Genomic DNA, 14816 nt, shown 5'->3' with positions numbered 1-14816 from the left:
GCGTGGCTCTTCTCCGGGCACTCCGCTTTCCTCCCACATCCCAAAAACATGCGTGCGAGGTTCATTGAAGACTCTAAATTGCCCGTAGGTGTGAATGTGAGTGCATTCGGGGTGTACCCCGCCGGCTCCAACACGCCCGCGACCCGCGTGAGGAGAAGCGCGACAGAAAATGGATGGATGGCCGGGTGGACATTTCAAATAGAGCAAAACAAAGAACGATGTCAGCAAAGGTTTGTCCGAATATTCTTTGCTTTAAAAGGTGGCTCATCGTAACTTGAAAAGTGCTCAATTCCACCCACGGGACATGAACGCTACATGCGGGAGAACACGTCGTCATTGTCGCCAAGTATTTACATTTGACACTCGTGTCAATTAGGTGTATAAATTCAAGATCTAATCGTGCCGAATGCCACAGACGGAATGAATCATTGATGATGAATGGTTTGAAAGCAGCAAGTGGGCAAAGTACGGCCCGTGGGTTAGAAGTGGCCCACTCTGTTCTCTCAAACTCCTGTAATAATACAGCGCGGTGGTGCCTTGAGATACGAGTGACTCCCACTTGCGTTTGTTTTCATTGTTTTGACTTGCGGGCGCAAACTCGTGGCCCAAAAACACCTACCGTGACTCAGATGATGAATTTTAGTGACGTCACATTCTTAATCCTTCGGGTTTAAACCCTCTGCAATTGTAACATCTTAAGTCTTCTGGAAAGGCTTACCACGAGGTTTAGAAGTGTGTTGATGGGGATTAATGACCACTTTTCCAGAAGCACACTTGTGAGGTGACACAGTGCTGTTGGATGAGAAGGCCTGGCTCTCATTCTACACGCTAATTCATCCAAAATTGTTCTAAAGGGTTGAGGTCAGGCTTGTGGAGGCCAGTCAAGTTCATCCACATCAAACTCTCCGTGTCTTTATGAACCTTGATTTGTGCACTGGTGCACAGTCATGTTGTAACAGGAGAAACTGTTCCCACAAAATATGATCTCCTGAGTGCCAGAGAAAGGAAAGGAGATTTTGGACAGTCCAACCGTTTGGGGATTATCCCTTCCTGTTCCAACATGTCTGTGCAGCGGTGCACAAAGCAAGGTCCCTAAAGACACGGATGAACTTGACTGGCCTGGACAGAGTCCTCCCCTCAACCCGATAGAACACCTTTGGGTTGATTTTGAGTGGACAGTGAGGCAAGCCTTCTAGTCCCAATCAGACAAAAAAAAAGCTCACTCCTAAACCTTGTCGAAGGCCTTCCCACAAGAGTTGAAGCCGTTACAGCTGCAAAATGTTGACCAACATCAGATTAAACCCTATGGATTTAGAATGGGATACCACTTACATTGATATGCAAGTCAACGAATACTTCTCGTTTTTCGCAGTTAATGGGGAAAGGTGAAAACCCGCAAAGTAGGATTGATTTCATTTTTATGAGATTCATTCACGGGGAGATGTTTGCAATATCCGTTAAAAGTGACGAAAATGTGCATGACAAGAACGAACCTATTGAACATGAAGTCGAGACGTTGGACTCGTTTTGTGCGATGGGCCGGTTCTCGGAGTTTGTCACCTGCGATGGATGGATGGAGCGCGGAATCTTTTCCGTGCGCACACCAGAATGAGCGGCACAATACGCATTGTTTCGTGCTTTTATTAAAGTCGATTTCGGGGTTAGGATTTGATGGACTATAATATTGTAGAATCAGAATCAGAATCCTCTTTATTTGCCAAGTATGTCCCCCCCCCCCCCAAAAAAAACCACACGAGGAATTGGTCTCCGGGAGTTGGAGGCGCTCTTTTTCTTCTCATGAAAACGTTTTTTTGTGTGTGTGTGTGTGTGAGACTGGAACTTATCGATGGCTTTTCCGATCATTTCAACGGGGAAAGGTGATTTGACATGCAGACAGACGTTTGGCGTTACAAGCGTGGTCACGGAACGGATGACGATCGTATCTCAAGGCAGCAGCGTAAATGGTTCCACGTGCTCCAATTCGCCGTGCGGGCGTCTTTCGCGCTATTCTAACCCCTAAGCGCCCCAAGCGAGCGAGTAGCCACGAAATGTCTCCCATCATTCGCAGCTGATCGATGAGCGACGGCTGCTCATCTTTCTTCCCTTCCTGGTCCTCCTCTCCTCCTCCCCCCTCCCCGTCCTTTCCTCCATCCCTAACCCCCCTCGACAAACATGGCTGCGAAATCCGACGGTGCAGCCGCCTCGCCGCGAAGCCGAATCCCGTCCGAGCCGGAGCAGCGGCCCGCGCAGCGATACTCCCCGGCGGACTGCTGCTGGACGCTGGGCGCCCTTCTGGTCTTCTTCTCGGACGGGGCCTCGGACCTGTGGCTGGCCGCCGACTACTACCTCCGGAGGGAGTATTGGTGCTTCGCACTGACTCTGGTCTTTGTGGTGGCCCCCTCGGCGGTGGTGCAGGTGTTGAGCTTCCGATGGTTCGCCTACGATTTCTCCGACGCCCCGGAGAGCTGTGGCGGCGGCGGCGGCGGCGGGGAGCGATTCGATTCGGACGCCAAGGACGGCTTGGAGCGGGGCGCCGGCCGTACCGCCGGGGCCGGGATGCTGCCGGCGCCGCCCACCGGGGGTCGAGCCCGGGGATGCTGCAGAGCGGTCGTGTGGCTCTTGCAGGCCGCTGTCCACACCCTCCAGCTGGCGCAAGTGTGGAGGTAAGAACTGCACGCCCCGACCCTAACCCCTAACCCGTTTAGTCCTCATCTAGCTTCAAGGTCCATCGTGTACTAGTACTCTCGAGTAAGACAGTTCAGCGCACTAGTAGAAGGACAACCACGTTACCGGGACGGCAAAAGTGCACGAGTTGACCTCTGCGCGTTAGCGGTGATGAAGGGTTAGATTAGTAGAATCCTACCTATTGCCTATTGCGATAGTTTGTAACATGGAGTTGTCCTACTAGTATGCCCAAGTTATCCTACTCGTGTGGAGAAATCTCATACATGTTACGTGCATGTTTTACTGGTTGTATGTCGTCGTTCCGCTCGTAGCGCCGCTTGAGGATTAATTCGATCAAAAACACGACGACTCGGTTATTCTACCGAATTGTGTTACTGTTGAATACAAAGAGTGTATTAGTACATGGGCCCGGAGCCGGATATCGGGGATATCCAAGAACTGGCACTAATAGGAGTAGAGGCGTACTAGTCGGCCTACATGCATAGCGAGGCTGTGAAATAAATGCTCGTTCACCAGAAATGAGGCCAAATTCTTCACTGGTTATTTTCTGCATGCTACTAGTACGAGGTCCACTACTGAAGTGTACAATTTTCTTTCCTTAGTAGTACTTATAACTGTCCTTATTAAGACGGAGATCAGGGATATCGGATAAATGCTCAAACGTCTTTATGAAAAGAAATACTGGGGTTGGCCAAAAGGGGCACTTGACACCAATGCGTTCTCCTCGTGACGATAAAAGTGTCGCTTAAGGCGGCTATCAAGAAAGGAAGCGCTCAAACGGCTTTTTACACTTTCTGTTCCTGCACAAAATGTCTGCACACTCGTCGGTCAAATTTGGCATATATGACCCCAAGCGTACCGTCAAAGCAAACAAAGAAATGGAATTTGATGCCGTGGCCAAGTCCAAGTCAATGGCCTGACCCGAACCCGAATGAGCATGCGTTTCACTTGCTGAAGACAAAACTGAAGGGAAAATGAGCAACTGAAACTTTGTTTCCCAATAAGGCAGTGACTTTTCCATTGCAGTGAGTTGGCAACGCGTGTGAGGGTTAGTGGCCGGCCGCGACGGGTCGCGTCGCTCAGTGCAACTCGCCGAGTCTCCCGGCACGCTGCGAAACCAGAACAAAAGATGCTCGTAGGTCTGCGGGTCAGATAGCAGAGGGAGTACTCCGACCGCGGGCGCCCCGATCACTTCTGACAGGCCCGAACGAGATGCCGCCGGGCTACGGAAGGCGGCGGTCGGCGGTCGGCGGGCTGTCAGACAACCCGGCCCGGCTGCACCTTCTTAGGATGGTGAAAAAGGGTGCAAATCAATTGCTCGGGCTGACCAGAAGCGCTTCACGTGATTCTCTTCCTCACGCTCTTGCGTCTTCGTCTGCATGCGTAGACGGCCCGATATTGATCCCCGACTTCCTCTTGCGCGCGCGCGTGTGTGTGTGTGTGTGTCCAGCAACACAAAAAGCTGAATTAGCGCTAATGCCGTGAAAGCGGTCGCGTGGGCTCCGTTTATTGTCCGGCATGTGTGCGTGCCCATTAAGAGGATTTCCTTCCTGTTTCTCCCTGAGCCGTTCACTCAGGAATGACAACCCGGGATTTTCGTTTTTCTCCAAAAAGTCCGATTTTTGTATTTTAATGGATATTTCCCCCCCACAATAGAAAGAAAAAGCAAACGACAATCACGTTAAAAAAAAATTCAAAAGTTGGAGAAAAACAGCACCCTAAATTTCCCTGTAAAATGGAAATACATTTGACACGCGTCGTTAACAGCATTGCCCAATTTGAATCATCAAAACAAGGTATCCGCTATAGAAATGGAGGCTCGAAAATGGCGCACAATCAAGCCGTTGTCTCCTCTCTCAAATGCCGTGGGAGTCCCCGCTGAATGCATTGAAACCACGCCCCTTTCCATTGTCACTCAAATACAAGTACAAAGGCTTTTAGAACCTGTCAAAATGGATGCTAGGTTGTATAACACATAGAATACATATAACTACATGTTTGAGCTGCTAAAAAAGCTAGCTGGTGGGTGGAATATACCGGATGGCACCGGGTGATCGCACGGCTTTTTCACACGGTGGCAAATGCTGGCGCAAAGCCCCTGTCCTCGCCACGCTATGACTGTGATGTCACTTTAGACTCCCTCGCTCGCTTCGTGACGCTCGACAATAAGGCGCTCGAGAACTCGGGATAGCTAGCTATGCCGACACCACGAAAACGCATCTTCCCTTCAGATAGTCCGCTGGTGCGGCCGCTTTAGAGCGCCTTGTTGTCAGCCATGAGTGCGTGCACCCTGTGCAGATAAAGACGGAAAAGAAAAAAAAACAGACCTCGCGTGTGGACCAGGGGCGGCCGCTGTCGAGCGCCTCGTCACGGCCGCCGGAGGTTTGAAGCGGATATACCGTATACTGTCGCGGCTCAAACGTGTAGAATTGCGTCGGAAAAAGAAGGATGCTAGACGAAGCGGCGTGGATTTTTCGGCTGGTAGAAGTGGTGTTTAATTGACGGCTAGTTAGCAGTTAAGCGAGGAGCGGTTTCAACGCATTTGGCGGACACGTCCGCAGCGGTTGAGAGCAGAAAACAACGGCTCCACTTTGCACCTTTCCAAGCCTCATTTTGGACTGAGAACTCGCAAGGTTGCGCTTATCCTGAATGCACTGGTCACAACGTGTGCATTGCGCCTGTTATCCAACGGTGGGTAACTGCACATTTTCTGATTTGGCAGATTATTTGCAGTTGCGACTTTGGACTTGTCCCACCGGGGGTCACCGCAGCAAGTCACTGGCACGTGTTCTGTATTTGTTGATTTGTTTTTACTCATGCTACTTACCTTACCTTTTTTTTTTTTTTTTTTATACAGACTTGGAACTGGCAATAATTGCTGGGAATCGAAGGCAGACCATCACATTACCAGTGCTTGTGGGTTATTTACCGCATCGTATTTACAGTGATTTATGACGGCAGCTGACTGAACTCATTTCACAACGAGCGGCAGTTCGGCAGATAGAATTAGTAGAACTCCGAACTCTCAGCAGAAGCTCATTCAAACTAAACATAAGACAAAGAGAAATACATTTTGTTTAATACAACCACAGAGCCTCCGCTAGCTTAATGCTAACATACAGTATAATGGGAAAGACCCTCGGCTATAGCATCTATGTGGCATTGTTGTTACCCGTGAAGCAAAAGATATAACCGAACACAAACACGTAGATTTACAACACAATACTCGCAGGTATGTGTTCTTGATCCTCTTCGAAGAACGACCAGTAGTACTGAGCTGAGTGTCTGTCCTGTAGTGCCCCCAGGTGGCCAAGGCGTGCACACCAGAATGAGCAACGCAATGTGCATTCAAGGAGAGAATGTGCCTTTTAATTCTATTGAATTGCCATAACTGTATGTTTTACAAAGCGCCATTTTTGTTTTCCATTTAAAAAAACGGCCATTTTTTGGGGTGGCTCGAATGGATGAACATTGCCATGCATTTCAATGGGGGGGGGGGGGGGAACGATTTAAGATGCAAGCGATTTGAGTTAGGAGCATGCTCAAGGGTTGAATTATAGCCGTGTCTCAAGGCACCGCCGTATTGGCGTTTATCATGAAAAAGTGTCAAGGAACATTCCAGTCATTGCTTGACACAACAACCGTGTCAAAGTAGGGTGTCGTGTAGCGATCTTGACACTTGCCAACCGTGCCAGACTCGAGGTGTCAAGTGGGCTCGAGAACGAGTACGTGCGTCATTGCCGGCGCTCGCCACTTTGTGCTGGTGTTTCTGTATCGTTTACACATTTCATCCTGCCGAGGTGCAGGAAGCACAACGGCAGAGGGTCACGCTAACTCCCTTGCGGTTCACAGACTTTGCTGATATCGGGCCCTCCCGAGGCGAGAAGTCGCTTATCTTGCTTCGCACGCAGACACTCACGGCGCGAAGGTGACGCTTTCTTTGCTTGACCTGCTCGAATAGACGTCACATGTGACCTCCACTCGAGAAAGAAGAGAAAGCCCGTTTGCGTAAGGCATGTGCGTCTCCCGCATGGCGCTTTTGTTCCAGAAGGTCGGCATCAAAGCGAGGGGGGGGCGGGGCTCCGGGTCGACAAGGGATTTGCGCTGAGCCGTACGCTCGCCTAGCGTTCGCTCTCTACAGGGATAACTTGAGATACGAGCGACCCGACTCGTGAGCTTTTCCACGGCCGAGCCGTCGTTCGGCCATTTTCGTGTTTTTGGGGGGCTTTGACGCTGGCAGCAAACTCAACACAACTCACTTCAGAACAAGCAGCAGTATGTTATATCATGAACAATTCTTTGGAGAAAAAAAAAATTGGCTTCAAAATCTTTCCTGAAGTTTACCGTCAAACTAAACATCAAACAAAAGAGAATTACAACTTGAATACTGTATTTCAAGCAACTAAACAACTCTGCATTTGAAATGCCCCCTCTAGCTTAATGGTAACACACAATCGAAAACGCCATAAACATGCTAACGATTAGCATCGATCGTTGTGGTTGTTGTTAGCCTCGCAACAGTGTGTGAAGCAACAACATCACAATGCTGGCAGACATACAGCGTATTCTTTATCCTCGGCGATAAAGAACTAGTTTTATTGCAGTCACTGAGAGAAGTGGTGACTCCTCGTCATTTGTCTGTACGACTGGAGAACGGAGCCCCCACGTAGCACAATGTCCACTCAATTGAAGCATCAAATCAGGATGATGACCACAATATGACAATGGTCATTTTCTTATGCAGAATACATTGCAAAAATGGATGAATAGCATTTCCATTCATTTCAGTGGGGAAAGATGATTTGAGATATGAGAGTTTTTGACTTACGAGCGTGGCCGTCGAACGAATTAAAGCCGTCTCCCGAGGCACAACGGCAGTGTTTTCCCCTTGCTGTGTTTGCAGCCGTTTGACTGAAGCGCACGAAAGCTCAACGCGCTCCCCCCCTCTCGCGCGCGCGCGTGTGTGTGTGTGTGTGTGTGTGTGTGTGTGTGTGTGTGTGCTAAAATGAAAAGCCCGCAGCTGCTCCGTTCCAAATCCCGGCGGAGTCCGCCATCAAAACGCCGGAAATGGTTTCAACCTCACTTTCGGCAATCCTAACAAATGACGTCACGTGAACGATATGTCCCCAGGTACGTCCGAGCGTTGTATTTAGGCGTGCAGAGCCGCTGGCGCGGGGAGCCGGAGCGGCGGCGCTACTACTGGCGCGTGATGTTCGAGAGCGCCGACATCAGCATCCTGCGCCTGCTCGAGTCCTTCCTGAAGAGCGCTCCCCAGCTGGTGCTGCAGCTCTCCATCATGGCCGTCGCCGGTCACGTGCTTCCTCTTCAGGGTGAGGGCCTCCGCGCGACTATCTGCGTTCGCGAGTGCGCCGAACGCCGTCAGTAGGACCGAACCGCGGATGGGATTGCGGTGGCTGGCCGTGCGTTCGCTACTCGCCCGTTAGGGTTCGTTTCCATCGAGTCTTTTTTAGAAACAATCCATCCGAAACACAAAGGCAACTGCCATCTATCTAAGAACACGACAAAAACAGGAACACATGGCATCACAATCGCCCAAGATGCTGATTCTGAAATGAAGGTTTTGCTCGTCAAACTGTTACCCTTTTTGCCCCGGACAAACTAATCAGAGGAGGAGAAGATGCCGATGTCATTATTGACTTGAAATCAGATCGGTTCAAGAAACTCTTCCATTGCTGAATTCATCGAAGTTACATCAAGTCGCACTACTGATTTTCAAGGCCCTGCACGGGCATATTAGATTGGCGGCTGAAATCTGATTGGACGTACAGTGAAAGTCCACACACCCTTGTTCGAATGCTTTTTGTGCGTGTGTGATATAGAAAATGAAAGAAACCAAGGTAGATTCTTTGGAAACTTTTCCCACCATGAATGTGACCTATTACCGCTACAACTCATTTGAAAGAAAGTCGATTTAGGGCAAGTAATAATGTGGTTGCACAAGTGTGCACACCCTCTTATAACAGAAGATGTGGCTCTGTTCAAAATGAACCAATCCTCATTGCCACCAATTAAAGTTCCTCTGATTAACCCCAAATTTAAAAGAGTTCAGCTGTTCTACCAGTTTCTGCGTGACGTTTTTTTTTCTTTGCTTTTCAGCAGAAGCCTGAAAAGTTTCAAAATGATTTATCCTGGCCTCATTTTGTTTTTATATCACAAAAACGTGGCATTTGAATAGGGGTGTGTAGACTTTTTAATATCCGCTGTACATGTACTGGAAGCAGTGTCGTCGAGCAAAACGCTACAAAATGAAGAGAATAGGCCACGGTGTTAAACTCGAGGCCTGGGGACCAGGTCTGGCCCGCCACATCATTTTCTGTACACATACAGTATGTCTACTTTGTTTGTTCTTTTCCTTTTGGGAGAAAAACTGTTCCAAATAGCATTTTTTTTTTCCCCCATCACAACAAGAATGTATTTTCACCAAATCCCTTCGCAACATAAACTGGACAATAGTTGTGCACACGGGACAAAAAGTGAAAAGAAATCCCTCGATCTGCACCTTTATCCAGATCTGCGCTGAGATTAAATGGCTTCTGTGTGGCCGCCCGCCTCAAAGTGTCACGGAAATCAGTGAAGTAGTCTTTGCGTGATCCTGACGAACTAACCCTCTAACCGACTAACCTAACCAAGGTTCATCATTAACATAACCTCTCGCGCCTGTGCTCTGTGTTTGGTGGTGGAGTGGTACCTCAAAGTTTCTTTGAATGTCAAAGCAAAATGTCCTTGCAATCATTCATTTGGAGACATTTCTTTATTGTACAAATGATGTTCGAAGTCACATTTGCCCTGCAAGTGTCAGTCCAGCCGTTAGGCAATTTCGGCTCATGCTAAGGGCGCAAAAAAGATCCAAAAAGGCAAAAGCTCACGTAGATTCAAATCTAATTCATGTGAATTCAAATGATGTAGTCGTGGTCAATTGGTAATGATGCGATTCTTCTTCTTCTTCTTCTTCTTATTTGTGTATTGTCTTTGCTGGCCGCGGCTAACATTTTTCCTCCTTTTAATCGTCAATCGAAATTGACGGTTCCCTTTGAACCTTCTACAGCCGATATCAGACTTTTAGCCCCACCCGTTTGTTGCGTTACAGCTGAAATGATCCAAAGGAGGTTTCCAGAATGTTCCAACCCGGCACGCACACAACAGCGGATGTATACGTGATAGCAGCAGGCTGCTGTTTGAGAGCCGAAACAACCGTTTGATTTTTCACCATTATAAACTGGCAGCTTGTTAACAATACTCCAAATGACAAGAGTGCTTACACCGCAGGTGTCAAACTGGCGTCCCGGGGGCCAGATCCGGCCCGCCACATCGTTTTATGTGACCCGCGAAAGCAAATCACAATTGCTCATTGTGTTCTGGTGTAATAGCACTGAAATATTTGCAAGCATTTTTTTGTGACCAATCCCCCTTTGAAAAGAAATGTAATAGTTGAGAAACATGTTTTTATCGGCTTCTGATTTCCAAACTGGTTATTCATCTATGTGTTGCGTATACTGTATGTAATTCGAACATATGCGCTAATCTTTCATTGAGGGAAGTCATAACTACGATGCGGCCCCCTGACAAAAATGTGTTTGACGCCTCTGACCTACACTTTACAGGGACTTTAAAAGTTGGTTTAAGACCCAAAATGATTGAATAGGTGGGGATACAATCTCTAATAAGTGGCGAACGGGGGTCCCCTGTCATCAGTTTCTTCCACTTGATGCGAGGGCTATCGGAACATCGGAGCCAAGTTTTCGGCCGACTCCAAATTGGACAAGTTTTGGTGGGTTTGAGCTTCGAGGTACCACCGTATCTATAGCCGGACACGTGTTTGTGTGTTCACTTCAGCATGGATGCTCCCGCCGGACCTAAGAGCGTGCGCTTCCCATTTTGCGCGCTTTTTTCCTCCTCCTCGAGAGTGTGGTCCTCGCGAGTCCATTCTTACGTCCCGTGCCGTGCCGTGTCTCCCTCAGGGCTTTCGGCGTCCGCCTCGCTGATGTCCCTCGCCTGGATGGTGGCCTCCTACCAGAAGGTGTTGAGGGACTCCAGAGATGACAAGCTCCCCATGAGCTACAAGGCAGTCACGGTTCAGATCCTGTGGCATCTCTTCACCATCGGGGCGCGCGCGCTGGCCTTCGCCCTCTTCGCCTCGGTGTTCCAGCTGTACTTCAGCATCTTCATCGTGGCCCACTGGTGCATCATGACCTTTTGGATCATTCAAGGCGAGACGGACTTCTGCATGTCCAAGTGGGAGGAGATCATCTACAACATGATGGTGGGCATCGTGTACGTGTTCTGCTGGTTCAACGTGAAGGAGGGCCGCACTCGCTACAGGATGCTCACCTACAGCCTGACGGTGTTCGTTGAGAACGTGGCCCTCACCGCCGCCTGGTACACGTACCGCGGCCCTCGTGACTCCGACTTTTACGCCGTTGTCATGGTGTGCGTGGTGGCCAGCAGCTACGCGCTGGGCACCTTCTTCATGTTTGTTTATTACTGCCTCCTGCACCCCGACGGTCCCGCACCGGGCTGGGGCTACGTGACGGAGAAGCGGGCGGCCGCGGAGGTGCCGGCGTCCCCGACCCCCGGCCCGCCCCCTGACGTGGCGAGCGGCCCGCCCAGGACCTTGCAGAGAACTAAAGACGGAGAGCGGGGGTCCGGGACGGACGGAGATGTGTTCCAGGTGCGACCGGCTCGGGGAGCTCGGGCAGCGGTTCCCCGCCCTCCGCCCGGGACAGAGGGGCTTGTCGTCCGAATAGACCTGCCCAGGAAGAGTTACCCCGCCTGGGACGCTCACTACATCGATCGGAGGCTGCGTAAAACCATCCTGGTGCTGGAAAGCGCCGCTCCGGTTGCGCCACGGATTCAGTACCGCTGCCTGGGCACGCCCAAAGAAGTGATGGAGTATGAGACCACGGTGTGATGGGATGACACGGGCAGAGTCTGTTCATCTCCAACTTGAAGTGCATTTGCTCATGCCGAGTGCTCTACGGTGGTCGCTGTTTGGCGCATATATTAAGGTTAGAGCTAGACCGATGTCAATTATTAGTCGTCAAGGAGGCCAGTGAGCGATATTTGGAGCCGATATTCACTCGCAGTCAAGGGGAAAATGTCGGTGTCCCAATTTTGAATACTACCAACTCCAACATGTTACTTTTTGTGTGTGTATAAGACAATAGACATCTTGGTTTCAAAATCCGAACAAAAAGCACAGGGAGCTCCCAGGCTTAGCAGTAAGTGTTTTAAAGTCAAATAAAAAGAAATATATCCCTGAAGTATACTCAGTTTTAAATGGATTTATTAAGCGTCAAAATGCCGAATATCGACGCCAAAAATCGGCCTATCCCTGATTAAGGTGGATTTGAAAAGGCCGTTCGACCCTCTTTCAACTTTTGAATGCACTTGTCCAACTGTTCAATGTTTCAGTACCGAGGAGGAACAACTGAGCCCGGTTGAATCCCCTTTTGTTATATGTCGTGTCGATAGGAAGTGCCCTTCGCTCTTTCTAGCCAGAGCCCTCACCCTCCCCTTCTTGATTCAATCACACACCCGACTAAGTTATTGAATTGTATCGGAAGCAAGACTCCAAACTCCCCTTTGCCTTTGCATTTCACTCATCGAGTCTCCCTTCGGTCTCCCGTCCCCATCCATTTCGGGGTCTAGCTGTATGGGACGTAAAGCAGTTCCATTGTTCACGGTCAGCTCGCCCACGCCGGCTTGCTTCGTTTAACATATCCATCCATCCGTTCATTTTTCTCACTCGGCATATCCTCGCGGCAAACTCTTTGTTAGATTGAGGCTGCCCATTTCTTGATCGGTACTTTTGGAAAAACGGCAAAAGTCACAACAGGGGTTGGATCCGGGACCAGCGCTTTTCCTGTTTCAATGAGAGCGAGATGTATAAAAAAAAATACGGAAACATTGAACAGTTGAGAGACGGTCATCTCTAAAGGTTATAGTGCGTTTCAGGACACGACGACCGTAAGAAGTGCATTTGCTAATGCAAAGTGCTACGATTGTGCTCGGCGGTGGTGCATCTTCCGGTTTGTGCATTTCTCAGGTGAGGACGGCGTGAAAGCAAAGCACACGGCCCGGGTGTCCGCTGGCAGCGAGATGGGGAAACATCACCGAACGCAATGGCGAGACACTTTTGAAATACCGCACGAGTAGCGATCGTTCGATTTTCCAAAGCTGTCATTCACGTGAAAGAAATCGTCTCTGTCAAATGTCAACAAGTAGTCGAAAACGTGTTTGTGACAAGACTCGAGCGTTTCATACGAAACATTCCCGTGTCATTGTTTGTTGGGGTGAGCTCGAACATTTCTAGAATAAAGTGTTAAACTGCGTAAAAAGAAGCACATTATTAAAGGGCAATGTCCACATGACGGAGAAAAGCCAACAGGTTAGATTTCCCATGTAAATGAAACAGTGAGGACTTTATAGCTGTCAGTGCTTGTTCTGTATCCATATTTTGTTGAATAATAACGTCAAGACGACTTTTGCCTGCAGACCTGCCATGTCCGCAGGTCATTTTGTTACGTGGGGGTTGAGGCATGTCTTTTCATTTCACCAGAGGTTCTTTCCTCTTTTTGTGCGGAGGAAGTCGACTTTACATTGAAGTTCATTTCAAGTTATGTTACTTGGGTGAGGCAGTCATCAATCGAGAGCTCATTCGGCACCTGGAACAGCCCAAGCAAGACGTCCGAGGGCGATTATGACTCGGCAAAAAAAAGCTCAGAAGGACGTGTACCTCAAATGCAACGCCAGAATCAAAAAGCCTTAAACTGGTCTCGACAGACTGTTGCGCAAAATGAGAAGGTGAAGACAATATCGTCAAGTCTGTTGCTTGAATAAAGGGCAATGTGTTTACCCGACTTGTGCTGCCCTCTTTCCCGCCGAGACAAAATGCGCGCGCGCGCGCACACATGCTGATGTTGTCAGTGCTGACTTACACAGTGGAGAGATTGGAAAATAAATCAATGCGAATTCACTACTCCCAACTTGCGAGGTTTTTTTTTGCGTCATTCCTCTGATTTGTTTTCGCGTTGACTTGCAAGCGAAAGTTTTGAGATTTGCGTGCAGAAGGGTGACTGCGAACTCAACTCTGCTCACCTCATCTTCCAAAAAAGAGACTTCAAGCTGTTTAATGCCACTCCCGGTTAAAGCTTACTGTCAAAATAAACAAACAAACAAACACACACAAAAGAATAACACGTCGTGTATTTTAAACAACCACACGACATTGCTTTGAAGTTCACTATCTTAAAGGTACAAGTGTTCAAACTGCTCGCAATATTTGAATGTAGCCTCATTTCTGTCCCTTTCCCCGCATTGCCCCTGTCCCTAGCACAGAACAAAAAATGCTATGTGTAATGGCTTGTCATACATGTATCTGTAAAATATGGACGTGTTTGTAAATAACTAGCGCTAATAACTAGTATGCTTCGGTAGACCTGCACACTCTGTACGGTAAGAGAGGAGGGACACTCTTGGGAACGAAAGGCGAATCCACAATGCATTACAATATCAATCATTAGCATTAGCATGGGAAATTTGCGCGCCCTTTGGAATGCTCTTAGAGTTGCTCTCATGCGTCCTGTCACCGTGAATTGATATTTATTTCAAGTTGCACATCCTATCGCACTTCTGCACTTTTGAAGGCAAGTTTGCTAATATTCGTTTGTTGGCCCTTTATTGAGCAAGTAATCATATTTGGTCAGGTAAAAACCTGGCATCCTCCTGTCTCCCAAGCGGTTGAGAACCACGTGATACTGACCCAGCAAGTCAGCGAGGATCACTCGACACCGGAGGCGATGTTAGGAATCCCACTGGCGTTCGTGGCAGGACACGCCCCTCTGCAATATGATTGGTCCCTTCATTGTGGAAGAGCGTTCCAAATATGCGTCACATTTGTACAAAACACAGTCACGTGTGTTAGGGATAGGGCTACGGTTGGGGTTAGAGTGGGTGATGGTGGGTTCCAGTCAGTGGTTAGGGTTAGGCTCACCTAACCCTAGGGCATGACCTACAGGGGTCCTGCAGCCAATCATATTGCACCAGGGCGTGTCCTGCCTAGAACAGGAATGGGACTCCTAATAACGCGACCAGAGAGAGCCAATCACAAG

The 14816-nt window shown here is 48.9% G+C and overlaps 1 protein-coding gene across 1 annotated transcript; it reads left to right on the top strand.

Annotated features, from left to right (window-relative positions):
* Position 1: 1 nt before the first annotated feature.
* On the top strand, positions 2-13681 carry LOC133477699 (XK-related protein 7-like). The gene is made up of 3 exons (XM_061772756.1): positions 2-2663; positions 7816-8015; positions 10665-13681. Exons 1-3 carry the CDS (start codon positions 2173-2175, stop codon positions 11612-11614), a joined length of 1641 nt encoding a protein of 546 aa, XP_061628740.1. The 5' UTR covers positions 2-2172; the 3' UTR covers positions 11615-13681.
* Positions 13682-14816: the final 1135 nt, after the last annotated feature.

Source organism: Phyllopteryx taeniolatus, chromosome 1 (assembly GCF_024500385.1).
Source record: "Phyllopteryx taeniolatus isolate TA_2022b chromosome 1, UOR_Ptae_1.2, whole genome shotgun sequence".
NCBI lineage: Eukaryota > Metazoa > Chordata > Actinopteri > Syngnathiformes > Syngnathidae > Phyllopteryx > Phyllopteryx taeniolatus.
This window is presented reverse-complemented; position numbering and strand designations above follow the sequence as displayed.

Excerpts from the sequence above, each read along its gene's own strand:
- LOC133477699 (XM_061772756.1), top strand. The coding sequence starts at position 2,173 with ATGGCTGCGAAATCCGACGGTGCAGCCGCCTCGCCGCGAAGCCGAATC. Across the intron at positions 2,664-7,815 it reads CAGCTGGCGCAAGTGTGGAG|GTACGTCCGAGCGTTGTATT; the intron begins GTAAGAACTGCA and ends ATATGTCCCCAG. Across the intron at positions 8,016-10,664 it reads TCACGTGCTTCCTCTTCAGG|GGCTTTCGGCGTCCGCCTCG; the intron begins GTGAGGGCCTCC and ends TGTCTCCCTCAG.